The sequence below is a fragment of the Natator depressus genome, chromosome 18 (assembly GCF_965152275.1).
Source record: "Natator depressus isolate rNatDep1 chromosome 18, rNatDep2.hap1, whole genome shotgun sequence".
Lineage (NCBI taxonomy): Eukaryota > Metazoa > Chordata > Testudines > Cheloniidae > Natator > Natator depressus.
The window spans coordinates 11366144-11386968 of record NC_134251.1 but is presented as its reverse complement, the minus strand read 5'-3'; the positions used below and the strand labels follow the sequence as shown (position 1 = coordinate 11386968).

At 47.9% G+C, this 20825-nt stretch overlaps 1 protein-coding gene across 3 annotated transcripts; it reads left to right on the top strand.

The window, feature by feature from the left end:
- The first annotated feature begins 587 nt into the window (after positions 1-587).
- On the top strand, positions 588-20645 carry AGTRAP (angiotensin II receptor associated protein). Of its 3 annotated transcripts, none has more exons than XM_074975218.1 (6): positions 588-692; positions 7064-7098; positions 14454-14559; positions 17427-17466; positions 17700-17738; positions 20446-20645. In XM_074975218.1, the coding sequence occupies exons 1-6, from the start codon at positions 630-632 to the stop codon at positions 20553-20555; spliced, it is 393 nt and encodes a 130-aa protein (XP_074831319.1). In that variant the 5' UTR covers positions 588-629; the 3' UTR covers positions 20556-20645. The 3 variants fall into 3 exon arrangements, with proteins under 3 accessions (XP_074831319.1, XP_074831317.1, XP_074831318.1); XM_074975216.1 differs by having other exon boundaries at positions 17268-17466; XM_074975217.1 differs by lacking the exon at positions 17700-17738 and having other exon boundaries at positions 17268-17466.
- Positions 20646-20825: the final 180 nt, after the last annotated feature.

Below are 20825 nucleotides of genomic sequence, written 5' to 3'. Positions count from 1 at the left end.
TGGCCTCGGGCAGGATGTTTTTTGCATGCTGGCTTTTAAATAATAGTGTTTGCACCTGCAAAAATCTTTCACTGTCACGTTTGATTTGCAAGCCAGGAGGGACGGGCGCAGCCATGCGAAGGGGGCTGTGCACAAAATGCCAGGTCAGTGGGTGGGTGTGCGCTACCTGCCTGGATCCCAAAGGTCACCTTGGAATACGGGGCAGGTGGCCAGCCGGGCCATGGCATCCTCCCTTACCACAGTCTCGGGGGCAACCAGCACCCACACTCCCTATTACTCAGAAACCCCCAGCCCCACTGTCCAGCCCCAACACTGCCTCTGTCCAGCCCCAGCCCCCCGGCCAGCCCCACTCTGTCCACCTGGAGTCCCTGGGTCATTGCCCCACGTTCCCGGCTCCCCCCCTGGCCGGGGTCCCTTTCCTCGCGGGGAGGGGGTTTCATTCTCCCTCTTTAGGGGTGGGATGACCGATCTCGGGCGGGGGCGGCTCTGTGCATCCCCCGGCGGGGAGCCCCCGGCCGCCCCAGCGGCAGTCACAGGAGGGCGCAGGGTTCCCCCCCGGGGGCAGAGCCAGCCCAGCAGCGCCCCGCCCCCGCCCAGCCGGGCCCACGTGAGGCGCTTCCAGCACAGTCATGGGTGCAGGGCGGGGCTGCGGAAAGTTTGGAAACATGGAGGTGCCCGCTGTGAACCTCAAGGTACCGGGGGGGACGCAGAGGCTGCGGCTCAGCGACCCGTGGGGGTGGCGCTGGATCCCCCGGGAGGCTGCGGAGCTTGAGGCCCCCTCCCTCGAGGCGTGTGCGGGGGGTCTCCGTGCAGCGCCGAGCACCCGGCAGCCGGTTAGCGTAACCCTCCCCCTGCTCCTGAGCCCACGCGAACGGCGGGGCAGACAGCGGGGCTGTCCTAGGGGCACAGCGCACCCTCTGAGCGGGGAAAAGGGCTAATCCCACCTGACCTTTGCAGTCCTGGTGCATAGCCCTGAGCCCACGCCCCCCCCCCCACCGCCCCCTTTCTGTCCACACACAGATCAGTCTGACTCCGGGCCCCAAGCACTCAGGACCCCCGCTCCTAAGGACGCTGCTAGGGAGGTGGGTCAGAGCCTGGGTCGCCCTGTAACTTGGGTCCAAAGTCTGTCATTTTTTAAAATGTAGACATAGCTCAAGCTGAAGACCCAAGCCAGCAGGTCTGTGTTGCACAGCAGGGCTGTGTTAGCGTGGCTGTGAGACCCCTGGGGCCAGCAGCTTTAAGCCCAGGTTTCCAGGGCAGTGTGGATGCTCAAACCCTGGCTTGGGTGCAGTGTAGATATGCCCCCAGGGAGGCTACTCTCTAACCCCATAGATGAGGACACTTCAGACCAGAGGGTGGCTTTTGTTTTGACAATCTCCCTGTAAAGGTCCCATGACTCTTGCTGTTGACCAAGCATTTGCCCAAGCAAGGATCATAATTCCCCCTCTGCTGTAGGCTACACTGGATACAGATGCCCCGGCTGTGCACTCTGGAGAGAGCTGCATTTGCACAGTGCAGTGTGACTTGTCACTCTCTCGCTGACACTGGATGTTGGTTTTATCAAAGATAGTGACTCATTCTCCCCTCAGAGGAGCAAATTTTTCTGTGGCTCAGGAGGGAGCCGCAATCTTGGGGGATGGGTGCTGGAGACCTGCTTTCTCGCTCAGTCTGTTTTTGTCTTCAAACCTCTGCAAGAATCTCCCATGGCTCCAACCGATGGTGCTTCTAATTTGACTTGTGCCAGCTAGAAGCTTGGAGGCCAGATGGGGTGCTGGGATGAGAAACTGGACTAGGACTCTGCCCTCACAGAGCTGGCATGTGCCAATTGGTTTTGGGGAGAGTGCAAAGAAGTTCCTTAAACTCTGTTACATTCCTGTCATGTATTTGTGCCACCCAGGACAGGGTTTTGTTGTGCCAAACATCAGAAAATATGCACGTTTCCTTCAAGAAAGGAGGGAGTATTTATAACTAAGTTTCCTTCTTGCAACATTAACCCAGTTTGTTGTTAACCCTGTCATGCATTTCTGACCTACCCAAAGCTCCCTTTAACTACAGGGCAAGTTCTGGGGGCAAGAAGACTGCAGCAGCGACAATTGGCTAATTAACTGTGTTTTTTAGCGGCCAACACTTGATCCAGGATAAAATTCTGCACAAGTTTTCAGGTTCAAAATAGGCTTGGCTGCTGTTGGGCAGAGCATTTTAGGAAGTGAGCCAAATAATACTTAGTCCTGCCTTGAATAATACTTAGTCCTGCCTTGAGTGCAGGGGACTGGACTAGATGACCTCTCGAGGTCCCTTCCAGTCCTATGATTCTATTCTGGTTTTGTACAGCTGAAAACGGCTATGTATTTTTAAATTGTAGGGCATAGTTTCTAATCTGCAGGGCTTGAAACCTTTACTGGATAGCTAGTGGCCAGAGACAGATGCTGATGAGAGGCCTCTCCCAGTATGGATCAGAGTCAACACCTCGGTGAGAAGCCTGTCCTCCTTGGAGAAACCCCAGCTGCCAGGAAAGGGGAGGAAGCTAGAATTCCTCTGCGGGGGGTGAGTCCTTGGACTCTGCTCAGCGACTCTTTGAACTGGTGTTTGACTTGGCTGTCTGATAAATCTGAGACTTTCCGCACATTTTCACCGCTGTAAGAGAGCAATGCCTTTCTCCTCAGAGCTCCCTGGCTGTTAAGTGGTGTTGAGGTCTAGTTTATCTTTCCCTACCCTCCATTTTTTTTTTGGTATCCTGTTCTGCATTAATATCTTCAGGCCCTTCCTCAGCTGCTTTCAGCTTTGCTCAACCTGTAGCAGGAATAAAATTGATATGGATCTTGTCATTTTTGTTGCTCTCTGAGGGGTTAGGAATAGCTGTGAAATTAACCACAGTCTTGTTAATTTTACTTGGCTGAAGCTTGAGGAAGTTAGGGGGACCAGCACTGGAGCGGTCAGTGTGCAGACTTGGGAAAACACCCCTGGTTAAGTTTGCATCCCGAAGGCTGAATTCACAACCATAAACTCTAGACGCTTTTATGTGGCATGTTAAAACGGAAATTTAGATTTTACAGATTCGTGGCTTCCCGCTTCCCTTTCCAAGGAAAGCTTTTTTCACTTGCTAGAGGCAAGTAAGGAAATGGTGTTTTCAAGTGCTGGTCATGTGGCTTGCACATTCTGGCTTTTTTAGAACAGTGAATTCTGGGTGACTTTTACTATGGATAGTCAGGGCTATTGTGAGAATTTCTGGTGCTGGGGAACACTTGACTAGAGCAAGATCTTTCCATGTTTTTAAAGTCTTCTTAACTTTGTTGTCTGAGCACCATAAACACAAAGCATAATAGTGAGAAACAAGGACATCTAATTAAGATAGTAAACAAAACATGGACTAAGTATTGGTTGTGCAATGGACAGGGGGGAAAGCTGTTTTGAATTAAATTTGTCTCTTTAAAGTTTGGCTCCGCTAGGCCTCCTTGGGAAGCAAGGGCCCTGGGAATTATCTTGGTGGCTTTTTTTTCTTAAGTGACTTCATAGGTGCTGGAGGTTCTGCAGCACCCCCTGGCTTGAAGTGGTTTCCATTATATATAGGGTTTACAGTTCGGTTCAATGGCTCTTAGCATCCGCACTATACAGATTGTTCCAGCACCCCTGAGTGACTTGTGAAAACAAGCAGCAAGACAGAAATACAGACTGATATCTGTTTATCTTCAGAGTATGTGGTGCAGGAGCTTCCCCCGGTGCTGCCTTTCTAGTGTATCCCATCAAGACTCCAGTGGGAGGATGGCTAGTTCCCTGTATCTCTTCACTCCTGTTGTCTCTGTTGAACCTGCCTGTTGTGTTGTGGATCCTTATCATATTAGAGTAATGCCTAAAGGTCTTATTGTGGCAGGAGCCGAACAAATATATAATTAGAGAAATCCCTGCCCCAGAGAGCTTACCATCTAAATAGACAAGACAGACTGAGGGTGGGAGGAAGGAAATATTATCCCCACTTCACATGTTGGGACCTGATAGAGTGACTTGCTCAAGGTCACACACAGGGAATCGGTGGCAGAGCTAGGGATTGACCCCAGATCTCCTGAGTTTCCAAGCGATCATCCTTCCGTTCAGCCTGGAAGCCTTTAAAAAGGAAGCGTGGGTACAGGGGCTCATCCAAAAACCTTTCCACCTTTAACGTCTCTGTCACTTCTAGACGGAGGCTTAATAATGGAGTTTGTTTCATTAGAGGAAGACATTTCAGCCATCAGGGATTAAATCTTTGAGCAAAAAGAAGGGAATTAATCCTTCCCACATCCCACTGTAAGAGCCGGCCTGCAAAGTGACTTGTGTAATCTGGTATAGGCGAAGATACCATTAGACATGTATTCCTGACACCATACTGATTTAAGATGCTGCTCTGTACTGGACTGAGACCACCAACTAACCTCACAGCTGTCAGACAAGGATATCTTGTCACTACCAGCCAAGCCTAGTAACCAGGAAGGAAAAGGCCCCATATCGCTTTGCCAGTCCCCTAAAACGGTCAGTTCTGGAATAGCAAGGTTCTGACCCACCCTCCCTCCCTCGTCTGTGTGGTTAAGCATGCCTCCTAATTTAATAATGGCAATATTGGAAGAGACAGCTTTGGGGGGGGAGCTACCTAATTATGTTAAATGGTGAGGTGTTAGGGGGTCTAGTGAGTATGTAACGTGCAATTAAATTCTACATAATTAAGAGCTGCTCTGATATTGTGATAATCTCTTGAGTAAATCCTATTTGCATTTCTCCTTTTTATACAGGCACATCCTGTGTTTTACTGATTAGCAGCTTCCGTTTGGTCTGCAGGGTGAAATGGGGGAGAAGCAGCATTTTGTAGCCTTTCATGAACAACTGAAATAAAAATCAACATTAAAAACCTGTTTAAATGGCTTTTGATGTTGTGACAAAATCCAGCCTACCCAGCGTTAATGCTTAGTCCCAGCTATGCCAAGGTACTGCATCTATACAGGAACAATATTGCATCTTAAGTCGTACACACTGTGATATCTAGGCAGAATGGGGTAAGTTAAGGATGAGGAGCCACTTTTCATTTTGAATTTCCTGGTTTTTGCTTGTTTGTGTTGCAGCTTTATTGGTTATTCACATTTTTAAAAGCAACAGTCTTTGCATTAAAGGAGAGAGTGGAGGAAAGGTCTTATGACCAAGGCACTGTGCTGAGATCCAGGAGAGACCAATAGCATCTCAGAGCTGTCAGTTCGTCCTGTGTTTGCACAGCCCCTAGCACTAGGGTGTCCTGGGGCTCTTAGGTGCTACAGTAATACAGATAAATAATGACCCTGGGTTCAGTTTCCAGCTCTGTCACAGCCTATCTCTGTGACCATGGGCAAGTCACCTCACCTCTCTGTACTTCCGTTTGTAAGGTGGTAATGCTACGACTTCCTTTTTCCATCCTGTCTCTTAGATTGTTTTCTGAGGAAGGGAAGTTCCTTTATTGTGTTTATGTGGTGTCTAGCACGAAGCTGAGCCTTGAGGCCTCTAGGTGCCCCCGTGAACAAAGAATGACACTTTAGTGTATGCGTTACATATTAGATGGATCAGTAAATGCAATGAGATCAGAACAGTTCTGTGCCCAATCCCTACAATATCTAGACATGCCAAAACTGTTCCTAAATTTGAGTGTAATGCATGTGGAATGTAAGGGCTAGATAGAGACCCACTGAGAAGTCCCAGTGATTTCAATAGGCCGATTGCTTGCGTAAGTAAAGGTATTGCCATGTGGCCCTAAATGATGAAGCGTGTTGGGGTCGATGTAATTTTCATTAAGCACCTCTCTCTTATGATACCTTTAGTGACTGAAAACTCTGAAATGAGATCTGGAAACAAGTGTTGCAGTCAGTAGGAGCTAATTGATTGCATCTTCGATTTTTTTCCCCTGTGGTTCTACATTGAGGCTTGTCGTGTTTTAGAGAGATTCCCACCCATACCTTGTACCAATGGAACCTACGGCCTGTGTTTATCTGCAGGCCAAACGTGTCTTAGGGAGCAGTAACGGAGCCCAAATTGTTTGGTCTCAGCAGGTTCAGTGTGTCCTTTCTCATCCTGCTGTTAGTTCAGAAAGAGTGAAGCTCTGTTTGTTTCAAAGCAGCTGGTGGAAGTTCACAGTGGAGGCTCTGTGCACCTTGCCCAGCTGTAAATCAAATTAAACACAAATGGCAAGAAAATATCCTGCAATGCATGGAGAATGAGTGTCTCCTTGGTTACAGAAAATCTCAGATCACCAGTAAGAGAATGAGCAGCACAAGCATTTGCTTTGTTGTAAGCTCCTAGCATTTCTCATTTGCCTAATTAAACACAATGGTAAGAGCCATTCATGTAAATATTTGTATTGTGACACTGCTTGGAATGTCATTGCCATGCAAGGAGTTGGGACCTGATTGTGTAAGTTACTGAGCACCTTCCATTTCCATTGACTTCAGTGAGAGTGGAGGGAATTCAGCACCTTGCAGGATTGGCCCTGGATTTTTTAAGCAGGCATCTGGGAAGGCTGAATGTCACTGTTGCTGTCTTTGGACCTGGCAAGGCTTCGCTGGGGCTTAGCTACGTCTCTGAACAGAATGGCAGGAGGGGAAGGGAAAAAAAGTATTAAACCCTCTGCACCAGCAGGCAGGGACTTCTGCTTAGAGCTGATACAAAATGGCCTTGCAGTGGGAGCTGGGGCCCCCGGGCTGGAACACCTATTCAGTGGCGTTTTAAATGTGCTAATCAAGTGTCAATCAGATTGCCAGGCTTTCTGTTCAAACTGTTTTCTGGTTCCAAAAATCAATAACCCATTTAAAAATCCTAACCAGGCCCTGGATAACCTGCTCAAAGAGGTAAGAACAGTAACAAACTGTGACCAGATCGGAAAAAGCCCAGCAGCAGAGGCCAAGGGGAATGGCTGTGTCCATTCTGCAGCTGCAAACCAGCTCTTTGAACTGGTTTATTTCTACGGCCTGGCTGGCGCTCTTTGCTTTCCTTGCCCTTTGAAGCCAGAAAGTACCATTTCACTCCAGTTCTCCACCGTTTCTCAGACTTGCTGACTTGTCTTCTTTCTGCTCTCCTGCAGGCAATCGTTCTGGTGCACTGGCTGCTCACGACATGGTGAGTCATTTGTACGCTACTCGGACCTGGTGAGAAGAGGGGGCTCAAGAGAACCGAGAGTCGGCTTGTGACGGGTTGGGTCAAAGAAACTCCCTCAAGACTGTCACTAGATGTGCTGGGATCCCACTGAGAACAAACCCCTGTGCCAGAAAAGGCTTCCCTCCACTTACGTCTTGCTGAGCTAGATGCACCAGTCTGCTCCAGCACTGACCAAGAGGTTGGGCCATGCTCCCCTGCAGTTCACAGAAATTAAGATTCACTTAGCCCAGGAGTTTCTCAGTTAACAGGGACTTTCCCAGCACCCAGTATTCAGTCTTTCTGGGAGCCTAAAGGTATGTCTTCACTACCCATGGGATCGGTGATCGATCCATCGCGTCTAGTCTAAACGTGATAAATCGACCCCTGAGCGCTCTCCCGTCCACTCCTGTACTCCACCGCCGCGAGAGGCGCAGGTGGAGTCGACGGGGGAGCGGCAGCAGTCGACTCACCGCAGTGAAGACACCACGGTAAGTCGATCTAAGTACATCGACTTCAGCTACGTTATTCACGTAGCTGAAGTTGCGTAACTCAGATCGATTCCCCCCCCCCACATCCCCCAGTGTAGACCAGGGCTAAACCCTGAATACATCCATTTTACTCTGTATAAAGTTTATACAGGGTAAACTCATAAATTGTCTGCCCTCTATAACAGTGATAGAGAGACATGTCCAGCTGTTCGCTCCCCCAGGTATTACTTACTTACTCTGGGTTAATAAACAAACATGATTTTATTAAGTATAACAAGTAGGATTTAAGTGGTTCCAAGTAATATCAGACAGAACAAAGTAAGTCACCAAGTAAAATAAAGCAAAACATGCAAGTCTAAGCCTAATACATTTAGAAACTGATTACAGATGAAATCTCACCCTTAGAGATGTTCCAATAGGCTTCTTTCACAGACTGGACTCCTTCCTAGTCTGGGCCCAATCCTTTTCCGACCAATGTTGTAGGTTATGGCCTGGGTCCAGAAATCACTCTCACCCCCGTAGTTGCTGTCCTTTGTTCCAGTTTCTTTCAGGCACCTCTTTGAGGTGGAGAGACCATCTCTTGAGCCAGCTGAAGACAAAATTGAGAGGCTTCCAGGGCCGTTTATATTCTCTTTCTTGTGGGCGGAAACCCCTTTGTTCTTCTGTGCAAAATCACAGCAACAAGATGGAGTTTGTAGTCACCTGGGCGAGTCACATGTTCATGAATGATTCAGCTTTTTGCTGGCCGAAGCCATTGTTTACATGTTAGTTTGAACGTTCCCAGGAAAGCTCAGATTTGGATTGGCGTCTTCCAAAGTCCATTGTCAGTTAAGTGTTTCTTGATTGGGCACTTACTGAGAATAGTCCTTTCTCAAGAAGCTGACCAAATGCTTCACTGAGGCTACTTAGAATCAAACACGTTGAGATACAAGTACATAGCCAATATTCATAACTTCAAATACAAGAATGATACACACGTACAGACAGCATAATCATGATCAGCAAATTACAACCTTTCTATAGACACCTTACTTGACCTCCTTTGTACAAGTTTTGGTGCAGCTATAGGACCTTGGTTGCAACAATGATCTATATGGTCACAGTTCATGTCAGTAACGTGTCACAGCTGTTTTGATGTGGGGGGAGCACTCTCCGCACAGCATTGTTCTCTGCCTGGCTATAATATAAGCACAGCGTAGTGGCATTGGTATGGACCTGGGGTGGCTTGGCTCTTAAATCATGGCCTTGCCCCACAACCCTTTTCACAAGTGGAGCTGGGTCCTGTTTGGGTGGCAGCATAGGGCAACAGCCAAGGAAATGTGTCTCCGAATGACTCACTGATGACTCTTCTCTCTGTGTCGGTCCTGGCTAGTGCTCCAGCGCGGTGCTGGGGGGACCTTGCTGCTGGGGGTGCTGTCGTTCAGATGCAAGGTAAAAATGACCAATCGCACGGAACTTAACACTCAGCTGGTGTAAATCGGTTTTGTTCTCTTGGCTTTGAGAGAACGACTTGGGAATCAGGCCTACGGCTTCCTGTCTATCTCCTACCTACTTACATGGCCTCGCAGGAGGGCTGCCACCGACTGAGCAGTCCCTTGTGCCCAGAGTTCCCCCTGCGCCGGCCTCCCTCCACTCTTCTCTCCCTCTTAGAGCCACTCACAGCCTCTCCACAGCCTTTCTTATAAGTCCTGCTGCCCTCCACTTGGGGCTGCATTAATGACCCCCAACGGTTCCACCAGTCGAGCCCATCACCACAATCCAACGGTTCGCACTTAGCTCTGGTTCTTCTGCCATCCACACAGAGCTCGTCCCTTGCCACAGCCAGCTCACTGCTGACTCTCCCTGGAGTGTAGCCTTCTGGTGGTGGCTTCCTTCTCTTGCCAGCATTTCCCCTGTGCTGAGGAAGAAGGCTGATTATATACTACCTGCCTCAAAAAAGCTCCTCCTGATTGGCTGGAAGAGAGGGGTGTCCTGACCCATCCTACCCTACAGGGCTCCTGATCCCGGGCCCTTAAACCCCAAGACACTGTTTCTTTTCCTCCTATCAAACTCCTAATTCCCTGGGAGTGCTTCCTCTCTTCTATTACCAGGGTTTTTCCTGAGCCTTTGCTCATTCCAGCTTCTTGGAACAGGGTCTTCTGGCCCCCTCTCCTCTGAAAGGGGCCAGTATACCCCGTTATAGGCCCTCATCACTGTAGTATCTGAATACCTCAGTCTTTGTAACCCCCGTGTGAGGTAGGGCAGTGCTATTAGCCCTCATTTCACGGGTGGAGAACTGAGGCACCAAAAGGCTAATGACTTGCCCAAGATCACCACAGGGAGTCCATGGCAGAGCAGGGACTTGAACCCAGGTCTCCCAGGCTGGTCCCTCACCGTTGAATCATCCTTTCTTGACCACAGATGGTCATTAAAAATCTCTTGCCATGGTTAGCCCAAGCAAGATTAACTCAGGTGTCCTGCCCGAATTCCCTTGCACGTGTATTAATGCATCTCTGAGGCATTGTGTGTCATAGTATCTGGATATGAATTATATCAGTATGAAGTAGCAGAAGATTGCTCCGGATGGCTGAACAGAACTCCCTGCCAGTCTCCCACCTTTCAGATTTAAGGTGCTACTCAAGAAGAATCAAACCAAGATCGCTGGGGCCAGTTCCACCAGCCAGGTTCTTAGGAAGAGGCTTGCTGGAAAAAGCTAAGTTTTGCAGTGCATCCTGTCTGTGACCCCTGTAGCTTTAATTGACTGCAGTATCCTTCACTTCTCATTCTAAACTGCCTCCAGGCTGTTGTGGGCTGCTAAACAGGTGTCATATTTCACCACGGGGGTGGCTGCATTTCAGTGACGGGTGAAGATCACACTATCTGTATAGGGAGGGAGGGAGGGAGAGAGAGAGAGAGAGTCAGTCAGTCAGTCAGTCAGGCTGTTAAAGCACTTTGGACTCCTTCAGCATTCCAGGCGCATAATGAACGTAAGAAGCTGTCAATTATTTGATTTACACTGCAGCAGTGCTTAAAGGTCCCTGTGACAGAGAATTCCTGTGGGGCCCATTGTATTACATTTATGAATGGCTTATGTATAGGCTTGGCAGAATTCAATTTTTATCTTTTGCTCATTTCAATGGGCAATGTCAATTTTTTTTATTAGAAGCATTTTTTTTTTTTTTAGATTTTTATCAGTGTAAATGCCCACAGTTGTGGGAAATTATGGGGGACATCAGACAATGAAGGGAGTCCAGTAATAATTATTTAATGACGATAGACGTTGCGATTCAAAAAGCTAAAGCTTGATAACTGTTAAACCACAAGCTGTCAATGTCGCATGTCAAACTATACAAAGTCGATGTCCTTAAATCAAACTCGAGGAAGTTCTCGAGCAGCATGTTTCTTACTTTGCCTGTCTGTACATTTTGATTATCATCGATGGAAATATTTTTTTGGGGGGGGGGTGTGCGTGCGTGCGTGTATAGTGAAATAGATGTTTATAAACATTTACCAATACAAATCGAACCTTTTCAAGCCTATTTATATGGGCCAGAGAAATATGCGATTCCAGGGGCGAGGGTTACCAGCACTCCTCCAGGAACCAAAAGCAGTGGGGGGGCGATTAAGGTGAATCGCTTAGTTTGTAAGCCACTCCAGAGTGGTACCACCCTGAGGGAGGCTTGTATATGCTGGGCCAAACTGGATTTTTCAGAGACCAATGGTCAAAGAAAGGACTTTTGGCATAAAAAGGGCTAAGTTAAAACTAACTTGGGGCTTTCCTTCTGATCCAGCAAATGGACAGAACCTTCTGTCCATGGTGGGACCCCCAACCCTTGTGGAAGGGCTGGAAAGACATTGGCCTCCTCTAGGACACCATTAGTCTGATTGGTAACTCCTGGTATGTTTAGCGCATGTGTTTAAACCTGTTGATTGTTTCCATTATGTTTTCTCTATGATGCTTTTACCCTAAGAATAAATGTGCTTGTCTGAAAGAGCTGTGTGATAATGTGTAAGTGCTGGCAACACACTGTTCATAGCCCTTGGGGAGGGAGCCATGCTTAGGGGCTGGCTGTTAGGCAATCTGGCTTGCTGAGGATATCACAGTGTAAGGCAGGGAGCTGTGCAGCCTTAAAATCCCCTTGTCAGAGGGGAATGGGACAAGGCTCTCTGTCCAGAGGCAGGTGATGGCTGGAGACATGACTAGGCAGTCCTGGAGTGGACCATGGAGGTGGGGATACAGGTGCAGTTACTCTGAAACTGTGACAGTACCAAACAAGGTCCAGGCCCCATTGCAGTAGGCACAGTACCCACACCTTGCAAGAGATGGTCTCTGCCCCATGAGGCTTGCAGTCTCAACTGACTTCATCCTGAATCAGAGCATTAGCCTGACTGTTGTCTGTGACTTTTATTCTTGTGTAAGCTTGGAAGCGTTAAATTTTTATCAGTAAACGTCAAACGTTGATTTCACCATATACACACAAATTAAGGAACAATTATTTCCATCGAAAATAGAAATGTACACATAGGCAAAGTATGAAAAAGGCTGCTTGAGGACTTTAGAGTTTGATTTAAGGCTAAAATTTTGACAATTTGTGTTTTAACAGTTATACTGTTACCAGATGTGCCCGTTACTTTGGGGTATGCTCGTTTATTAGGGTTACTCTTGGGTGGGGGAGGGTTCTGTAATTCTATTAATGTACTGCTTGTGTCACTTGTGTGTTCATAGGAGCTCTACTTCTCCCTTCTGCAAGTCCCCTTCCAATGGAGCTATCCTGCAGGACCTAGGTTCCCCAGGGCTGGGTTCCTCCAGCCCCAGAATCAGATGAGCACCCACCCGCTAACAGAGCAAGTCTGAGTGGACCAGGTCAATCAGCACACTCAAGCGGACCCCCTTATATGTCCCTGGACTCAACGGGCTGGGTCAAGCAGCACTTTCAACTGCCACCTTTATATGCCACAGGTTCAGCACGTCCCTGTCCCCACTTTCACATTACAATTGTACTGGTAGTAACCCACTCGGTGAGCAAACCCCACAGAATTTGGGATGCTACAGGGATCTTTAGCTTAGGTAAAAGAAGCGTTGCTGCAGAGTAAATGGGGAAGCTGAAAACCAAGAGTAAAGTTCAGAGAGAGAGAGAAGCAACCAGCTTAACCATAAAGTTATTTACTGGATAATAGTGATAACTACACAAGGAGGGCCAAACAAACATAAGTTACATTATTAAAAGTTAATACCTGAGGTAGAAAAGAGAACAGAGAGAGAGAGAGGGAGGGATCTTACCCACTCCATGAGGCTTGAACTGGTCAGGGTTCCCAGGTGATGGTGGTAGCTCAGGGTCCTGAGTGCTGGAGACAGGCAGAGCCCCCAGCACGATCAGTCAGGAGATGGAGTCCCAGTGGAATTGATACAGAGTTTGGGTCCATGCATCAGAACACTTACATTAACATAGGTTGGGGTTTTTGTAGAGAAACAACGATGGTTCAAGGGAGAACACTAGATTTGTTTATGTGGTAAACTGATGACTCAAGGGTTTTCTTTAGGCTAGACAATAGGAGCTGATCACTCTTGGCTATGGGTGGTGTTCCTTGCAGGAAGCTCACAATGCAATTAGGCTGCTTCAGTATTTTGGATATCAATCAAGGATTCATTACTAGACTTGGTCTGATAACTGTTGAGCTGGGTGTGTGCAGGCGTAGGTTCATTAACATCTGGAGCAGAGATCCCCCATGATGCAGTGCTTCCCTGCTTTTCTGGTCCCAGAGTTCAGTGCGGTTCTCTGTTGTCCATTCTGTATGCTAATGGAGATGTCTCCCTGTCCCATCTTTCATGCAGATGAGGCTAGGGGAGTGGCCTCTGTTCTCCATTCTCTGTACTAATGGCGATGCCTTAATCACCCTTGTCAGGAGGGGTCTAGGTGTGTCTCCCAATGCCCTTCACTGCTCTCTGCAAGTCTTTTCTCTGATCGGTTTTGGTTCAAGCAGAGACTGTTGTGTGTCTTTCATGAGTCAGACAGGCTAGATACTGTGCCCTGGTTCCCCAAGAACACAGATCTGACTGGTATCAATACATTTTAACTTTTTGAATCTCAACTTCTACTGTCATTAAATAATTAGTCTGACTCCCTCCATAATTTCCTGCGACTGTGGAAATTTAAATGGATAAAAATAAAAAAGCTTAAAAATGAACATTGATATTTAGCTGTTGAAATTATTAAAAAAATGAATTCTGCCAAGCATGCATATGTGATTAGATTTTTAGATGTAAATAAATCTCCATAACAGGGTGGAGGTAAATATATAGCTACAATGGAGGCCAGCTGGGAACAATGTTCTGAACAAACGTCAAGAGACCCTAAAGAAACTTACATTTTGTTTAAAATCCTAACCCTTTGAAGGGGATTTGATTGTGTGAATTGCATGTGTGTGCTGTAGTAAATGCTTGAGCTTAATTGGCCTCATAGCTGATGTTGGAATGATAGATATAACTCTGGGAAAGGTTAACTGAGATTGCAGGGGAATCATCGGCTTCTTGCGGGTGTTGATACAGAGATCCTATAGTAGCAAATGGAGAGATCTTGCAGTAGTAATTCTTGGCTCTTACTCATGATTGATCCAGACAGCCTATAATTCCTATATATATAGAATTCTAGGGGTGGGGAAATAATCTTTTCGTATTGCTGGAGTCAGTTATTAGGATAACTCCGGAGTCTGACGCGCAGGGGAAAACCCGGCATATTGCTGGAACAGATCTAGCATTCCGTATCGAAATCTTGCAATGCACAGATCTAAGGGGGTTGAGTTCCAGTGGTTAAACTCTCACTAGTCATGTCAGACATGTTCTGAATGGTTTTTTTGTGCCTTGTTTGCCAGGGGATGCTTGGGGCTTCCGCCATCCTACGCATGGGGAAACTTCACCGTCCTGGCAGTGGGGGTTTGGGCAATTGCTCAGCGAGAGTCCATCGATGCAATAATCATGGTAAGTCTGGGGGCAGGCACCTTCCTGAACAGGCTCTGTAAGAGGGTGTTGTGGGGAAGACGTCGCTGCTTTTAAGGAGAGGATAGCAAAAATTCCTGAGAGTCTAGTCCACTTTTCAGCTGTGCTCAGAATTGAAAAGGGCACTTCCGACTCTCAAGCGGCCAGATTTTCAGAATAGCTCAGCTCTCATTTAGGCACCTAACTGAAGGTCAAAAGTGTTCAGCACCCATTGTTTCCAGTGGGATCTGCTGGGTGCTGAGCACTCCTAGCTGAACCCCTTAACCTTGCATCGTGTTAAACTCGCGAGAAAAAAAGACGATGATGCCACCACCACCACCACGGCTTTAAAACAAACCACAAGTGTTCAGCTTGTTCGTAGAAATAAATGGGACTGCCTCTTTGAAAGGGACACGTTCTAATTAAAAAAACAGTCTCTCAACTTTTTGCCTACTACTGGTAGAAGTAAGACCGAAGATGACTATAACTAAAACACGGTGGAGAGAATATTTTTCTCCTTTTTAAGTCTTGTGTATTTGACAGCATTTTGTCTGGTCAGTTTCAGTGTTTCCCCTTGATATGCAGTTAGTCCTGTTGTTCCCTCCCATTTGTGCAGGCCTTTCAAATGATGATAAGGGAAAGAAATGTTTTTTTAAAATTAGGAAATTTGATTGTGAAGCCACAAAAATTGGCAGGGGGACTTAGGCAGGTGTAGGACAGGGAAAGTACTGCTAACTTTTTGAATTAACTTGGCCCTAATCCTGGAAAAACTTACACACATACTTATCTTTTGGCATTGTGAGTGATCTTATTGAAGTCTATGGGATGAATTACAGCAGTAAAGTTAAGTACGTGTATAAGTCTGATGTCCACAGTTCAAGAAGGACTAATAAATTGGAGAGGGCTCAGAGAAGAGCCAGGAGAATGCTTAAAGGATTAGAAAACCTGCCTTATGGTGATAGACTCGAGGAACTGTTTAATGAGGGAAAATTAAGAGATGACTTGATACATTTATAAGTACCTACATAGGGAATACATATTTGATAATGGGCTCTTTGGTCTCTCTGACAAAGATCTAACAAGATCCTATGGCTGGAAGTAGAAGCTAGACAAATTTTAGACTGGAAATAAGGCATACATTATAACAGTGAGGGGAGTTAACCATTGGAACAATTTACCAGTTCTCCATTAGAGACCATTTTTAAATCAAGACTGGATGTTTTTCTAAAAGATAGAATCTAGTTCAAACAAGAATGATTTTGGGTAAGTTCTATGACCTGTGTTATGTCAGAGGTCAGACTAGATCGGGGGTGGCCAACCTGAGCCTGAGGAGGAGCCAGAATTTACCAATGTGCATTGCCAAAGAGCCACAGTAACACATCAGCAGCCCCCAGTCAGCTCCCCCGCCCCACCCTCCAGCAGCACTGCTTATCAGCACCTAACCCTCCATCCCTGCGCCTCCTGCCCGCCGCGATCAGCTGTTTTGTGGTGTGCAGGAGGCTCGTGGGGCGGGGCGCAGGAGGAGGAGCAAGGGCACGGCAGACTCAGGGGAAGGGGCGGGGGCCTTGGGGGAAGGAGGGGAGTGGGGCTGGGGCCTGGGGCAGAGCCAGGGGTTGAGCAGGGAGCACCCTGTAGCACATTGGAAAGTTGGCACCTGTAGCTCCAGCCCCGGAGTCGGTGCCTATACAAGGAGCCGCATATTAACCTCTGAAGAGCCGTATGTGGCTCCAGAGACACAAGTTGGCCACCCCTGGACTAGATGATCTGGCCTTAGACTCTATGGTACATCTTTACAGAACGCCTGCCAAGAGCCAGTAGCTGGTTAACTTAATCTATCAAGCAACAAACGTTTTTTATTTTATTAACACAGAATATTGAATCTGAAAATTAAACGAATGTAATGTACTCTCGGTGCTTGGGCCTGGATACCACAGTGAGGGGTGGCAGTATAAAAGCACTAGGATAGACCATTAATGCTACATGCTTGCTCTCGGCATTTCACTCAGCTTGGACAGTGCAGAGAAGCGACTCAGTTCCACTTTGCCTCTCATGTGCTCGCACAAAGCTACTGTTAGGGCCACAACCATGTCAGAGGAATATTGAAATCCTCACATATGGTATTCTTTTAAATCCGATACCACCTGAGTCCCTCATTGGAACTGCCACTGCAGTACAAATATGAAATTTGTGTCCACCTCAGACATGTCAAACCTCATTTCATACCAACGGATTTTGGACCTAGCCTGACTTGGCAAAGAGTCCCACTGAAGATACTGATCTGCTCCCTCCCAAGCTCAAAGTGCTGAATGTATTTTAAAAATAAATCTCTCTCTTACCCTGGAAAATACAAATGAGGGGAAAAAGGGTCCCTGACAGGTGAGGAGAGATAATTGTAAATATGACACCGAGTCATCCTCTTAGGAAAATCCATCTTTTACAGGGAAAAGTGTAAGGTGTTAAGAGATGAGCAGGAAGGGGGTGATACACCTGTCAAGGGGGTGTGGATTCCATATGCTAGACGCCACCATGGTTACAATTTCAGGCTGGCCTGGAGGTGAGGTAAGGTAAAGTAAAGCCGGTGGCACGTGAATGCAGGTCTTCAAGGATGGAGACGCGTTACATCCTGAGACTCTGATTTCCATTGGTGTGGGCTGTTTGGCTCTTGGTGGTGAATCAGATTTCCAATCAATGTCCTTGTGTTTGATTTCCAGTTCCTGACTGGCTTGTTGATCACGATCCTCCTGGACATCATTAACATCAGCCTCTTCTATCCCCGGGGTAGCTCTCTGACTGACCTGCAGCGCTTCGATGCAGGCATGGCCATCTTCAGCCTCCTCCTCAAACCCTTGTCATGTCTCTTTGTCTATCAGATGTACCGGGAGCGTGGGGGAGAGTACGTCGTCAACCTAGGTAGGAGGCCACGCGTCCATGTCGTCTGCCCTTTCCTGTTGTCAGTCTGGGCTTATTCTGCCTTCTGGATCCTTCACGCCCGCTCTCGGTCTGGGATACGCACAGCTGGATTCTGTCTGTTCTGGCCGGTCTCTCTCTTGCCCAGTCTGTGTTCTCCCCTTGCCCCCTTCTTGTGCTCCCACTTGGTCTCATGCTTTGTGGATTTTTTATGTTCTCCCTCTTTTCCCTTGCAGACCTGGAGTCCTCGTCCGACAGCCGCTTTACCTGTGACGGTATTGACTCCAGTGATATCCCCCTTGTCCGGCGTAACTGAGCTGCCTGTCTCCTCTTCCCTCTCCCTTAGCTGTGTGTGTTCCATGGCCGGGCTGGAAGCCTTTGTGTCTTTCTTCCTCACCGACTAGTTCTGTTCCCGCTGGCTGTGACTGGGGCAGAAGGAGGGAGGAGAAGGGAGAAATGAAAGCATGTTGAGAGAACGGGGGCAGGATGTGGGGTCAACTGAGCATGGATATGAAAGTCTGGCTTCTCATCCCAGCCTTGCTGTGACACCTTGGGCAAATCATTTTAATCTGTGCCTCAGTTTCCCCTTCTGAAACATGGGGCTAATATGTTCCTCACTGGGAGGGGGGGCAGTTCTGAGGAATAGCTGGTCTCTCCAATATCCTGGGTAGGTGAAATGTGTCTCTAGTTGACAATTCCTCAGTGACCTCCGCTGAGACAAGAGCGTGTTAGCTGCTGTGAAACGACCTTCTGCAGTGTGTACAGGGCAAGCCCTGAGTCTGAGCTAGCTGGCTTGCAAATCCCCACTGAGCTTCTCTTTTGGGGCGTCCTTGGCAGAGGGTCCTGCAAGCAGAGGCTGCAAAGCAAATTCTGGCCCTGTTGGACTGTGCCAGTCATTAGCCTTGCTGCTGCCCTCCTCCCCCTTCCTGCAGAAGGTACCATGCACTTTGGAGCCTGCTTTTTGCCTCCTAAAAAACCTCCTGAACAGCGGCTTTCCACCCTCGTCTCTTCGGAGACCAGCTTGGGCTAATGCACCACTCCACCGCTCCTGGCTCTGAACTGCCTGGCTGCTAGGAAAGTGGAGATATATTAGAAGGTCCTTGCTTTGCTGCTTCTGGGCTCCTGCAGAGGGTAAGGCCTCCCATGCAAGGGAGCGCTGTAGTATCCAGAAGATGGGATCAGCTTGGGCACCTGGGGATGCCAGCTGCAGGATGCCAGTCTCATCCCACCTAGTGTAATGGGGAACAGCTTTGATGCCTGCCAGTCTCTCTCCTGCCACGCTGTTAATGAAACTGCCAGCAGAATGCAGAGATCCCAGCCCCCGAGGGTTCTCAGCACAGTCTTGCCAGGCACTTGGCACAAGCCACATCCATCAGCTGCTTGTTGTGCTTGTAACCCAGACGTAACCATCTACTTGCTTGCGGCAGGAAGAGTAGGTGTCATTGAGCAATGAGTGCTGTTCCCTTCACCTCTCTAGGTTTTCGGGGCTATCCCTTCCAGCCCAACGGTGAGCCCAGGACGTGGATCTCGTCTCTAGCCCTAGGCATCTCCGTCACTAGACCGAACTCAATAAAACCGGTAGCACTAGTTTCCTGCGCTAGCCCAAACTGGCTTCACTGCAGCCTTTCGGTACAAGGTGTGAGTCACTGATGTGAGGTTAACGCATTCACCAAACGCCTCTTCCTGTTAGCTTTTCCTAGTGGCACCTTCATGCCACTAGGTCTGTCCCACCGCAGTGCAACTATCCCACTTTGTTCCACTTATGTATTTTCCTGGTCACTTCATAGTCGGTTTCGTTCTATGCAGAATAGCCGTCTGTTGCTTGGCAGCTCCCCCAGACCCCTGCCTGCTTTCAGCAGCAGTTGTCACATGTGTCGGTGACTGGCATTGATTTAAATAATTTTCTGTCTCATGATAGTTGATCAGCATAGATAGACAAAAAGCTTCTCTCTTTCTCTCGTTGCAACGGCACTGCATCAAGGCTCTGTAAGATGCTTAACACAGCAAACCGTGTTTGTAACATAATCAGGGCACGGTTGTATTAAAAGACAGTGCCCGAGTGTGATACACTTTGCTTTGTAACTCAGAGATATGAGGTGGGCTTATTAGGAAGAGAGACTGATGAGTGAATCATGCATTCAGCTCTTCACTGATTTCCACCAGCCAGACATTGTGCCCCAGGTATTCATGTATTGCAGCGTGGATTTAGTCTCCCCTGGCTCCCACAGGAAACTGTTCAAACAGGCTGAAACAAACAGTAATTGTGGGTCTGGCTATTCGACTCAGCGTCATGGCTGCAAGAGCAGTACCTCTCAGGGAACGAAAAGCAGCCCTGGCTTGTTGTTCTGAGTGAGGATCTAGGACTCATCACGTCCACCTATTAAAATTATTTTGCTTTGGAAGCCTTGGACCAACCCTTCTCCAGCTTGTTCCTGGTCCCATACTCCTTCCAGGAACTGTCTCTCTGCAAAAGTGTTAGGCCCCTTCTTCATGAGAAATGTAGTTGGACCGGGGGCTGCACTTATAGCATGATTGTACTACACCATTATTAAAACACCTGACACGCAGTTGTAACTGTAGAGGACCTTGGGGCATCAGTGTTTGTTATTCAGAGCTAATGGCAACAGTGAGGGGTCTAGAATTAGCCATACTGCAGCCGCACGCTGGTCTGTCCCTTCTGATATCCTGCACCTGGCCATTGCCCGTTTCTGCTTCAGAAAAACTCGTAATGCAACTGGCAAATGGTGCATTGCTAAGCAAGGAGGTTGGGTGAGGGAGTCCTGCCTGCCCCCAGTGCTAATTGTACTCGGACGGAAGAGTGCTTTTATTTGAATGAGCATAATTACAAGTAGCACGTGTCACAAAATTCCTTAGGTGCAAGGAGAACAAGGGTGCAATGAATGTGATGCAATGCTGAACTACGTTTATTTGACTTCCTGAGCTGGCATTGTCTGAAAGCATCATCTATTCCTCCCCATGCAGGTTTCCTCAGCGTGGGCCGGGAACGCAGCTCATACCAGTCGATTGATCAGCAAGATGCGCCTTGCCCGTACCCTGATCTGGACAGCAAGCCAGCCCCACATCCCTTCTGAGGCTCCCCGTTGCCAGAAACAGAGAGCAGGATCTCACTGATGTCCCCCACCCCCACCCAACAACAAATTAAAAACTACCCCTCCCTGTTCCCCCCCCCCCCCATTGGAGTAGGCTCTAAAATGAGCAAGCAGGAGAGGATCTAATTTTACTCTCCTCCCTTTGAGCATCCATCCCTTCCTGAAGGTGTTTAGGTGGACTGGGTCCTGCAGTGAGTTCAGAATGTCCTGGAGATGTCAGTTTAAGAACCATAGGTCTGTCTAACCCTACCA

What these genes read in the sequence shown, in the direction of transcription:
- AGTRAP (XM_074975216.1), top strand. Translation starts at nt 630, where the DNA reads ATGGGTGCAGGGCGGGGCTGCGGAAAGTTTGGAAACATGGAGGTGCCC. An exon ending in TGCCCGCTGTGAACCTCAAG is followed by an intron (nt 693 to 7,063) that starts GTACCGGGGGGG and finishes GCTCTCCTGCAG; the next exon opens with GCAATCGTTCTGGTGCACTG. An exon ending in CACTGGCTGCTCACGACATG is followed by an intron (nt 7,099 to 14,453) that starts GTGAGTCATTTG and finishes CTTGTTTGCCAG; the next exon opens with GGGATGCTTGGGGCTTCCGC.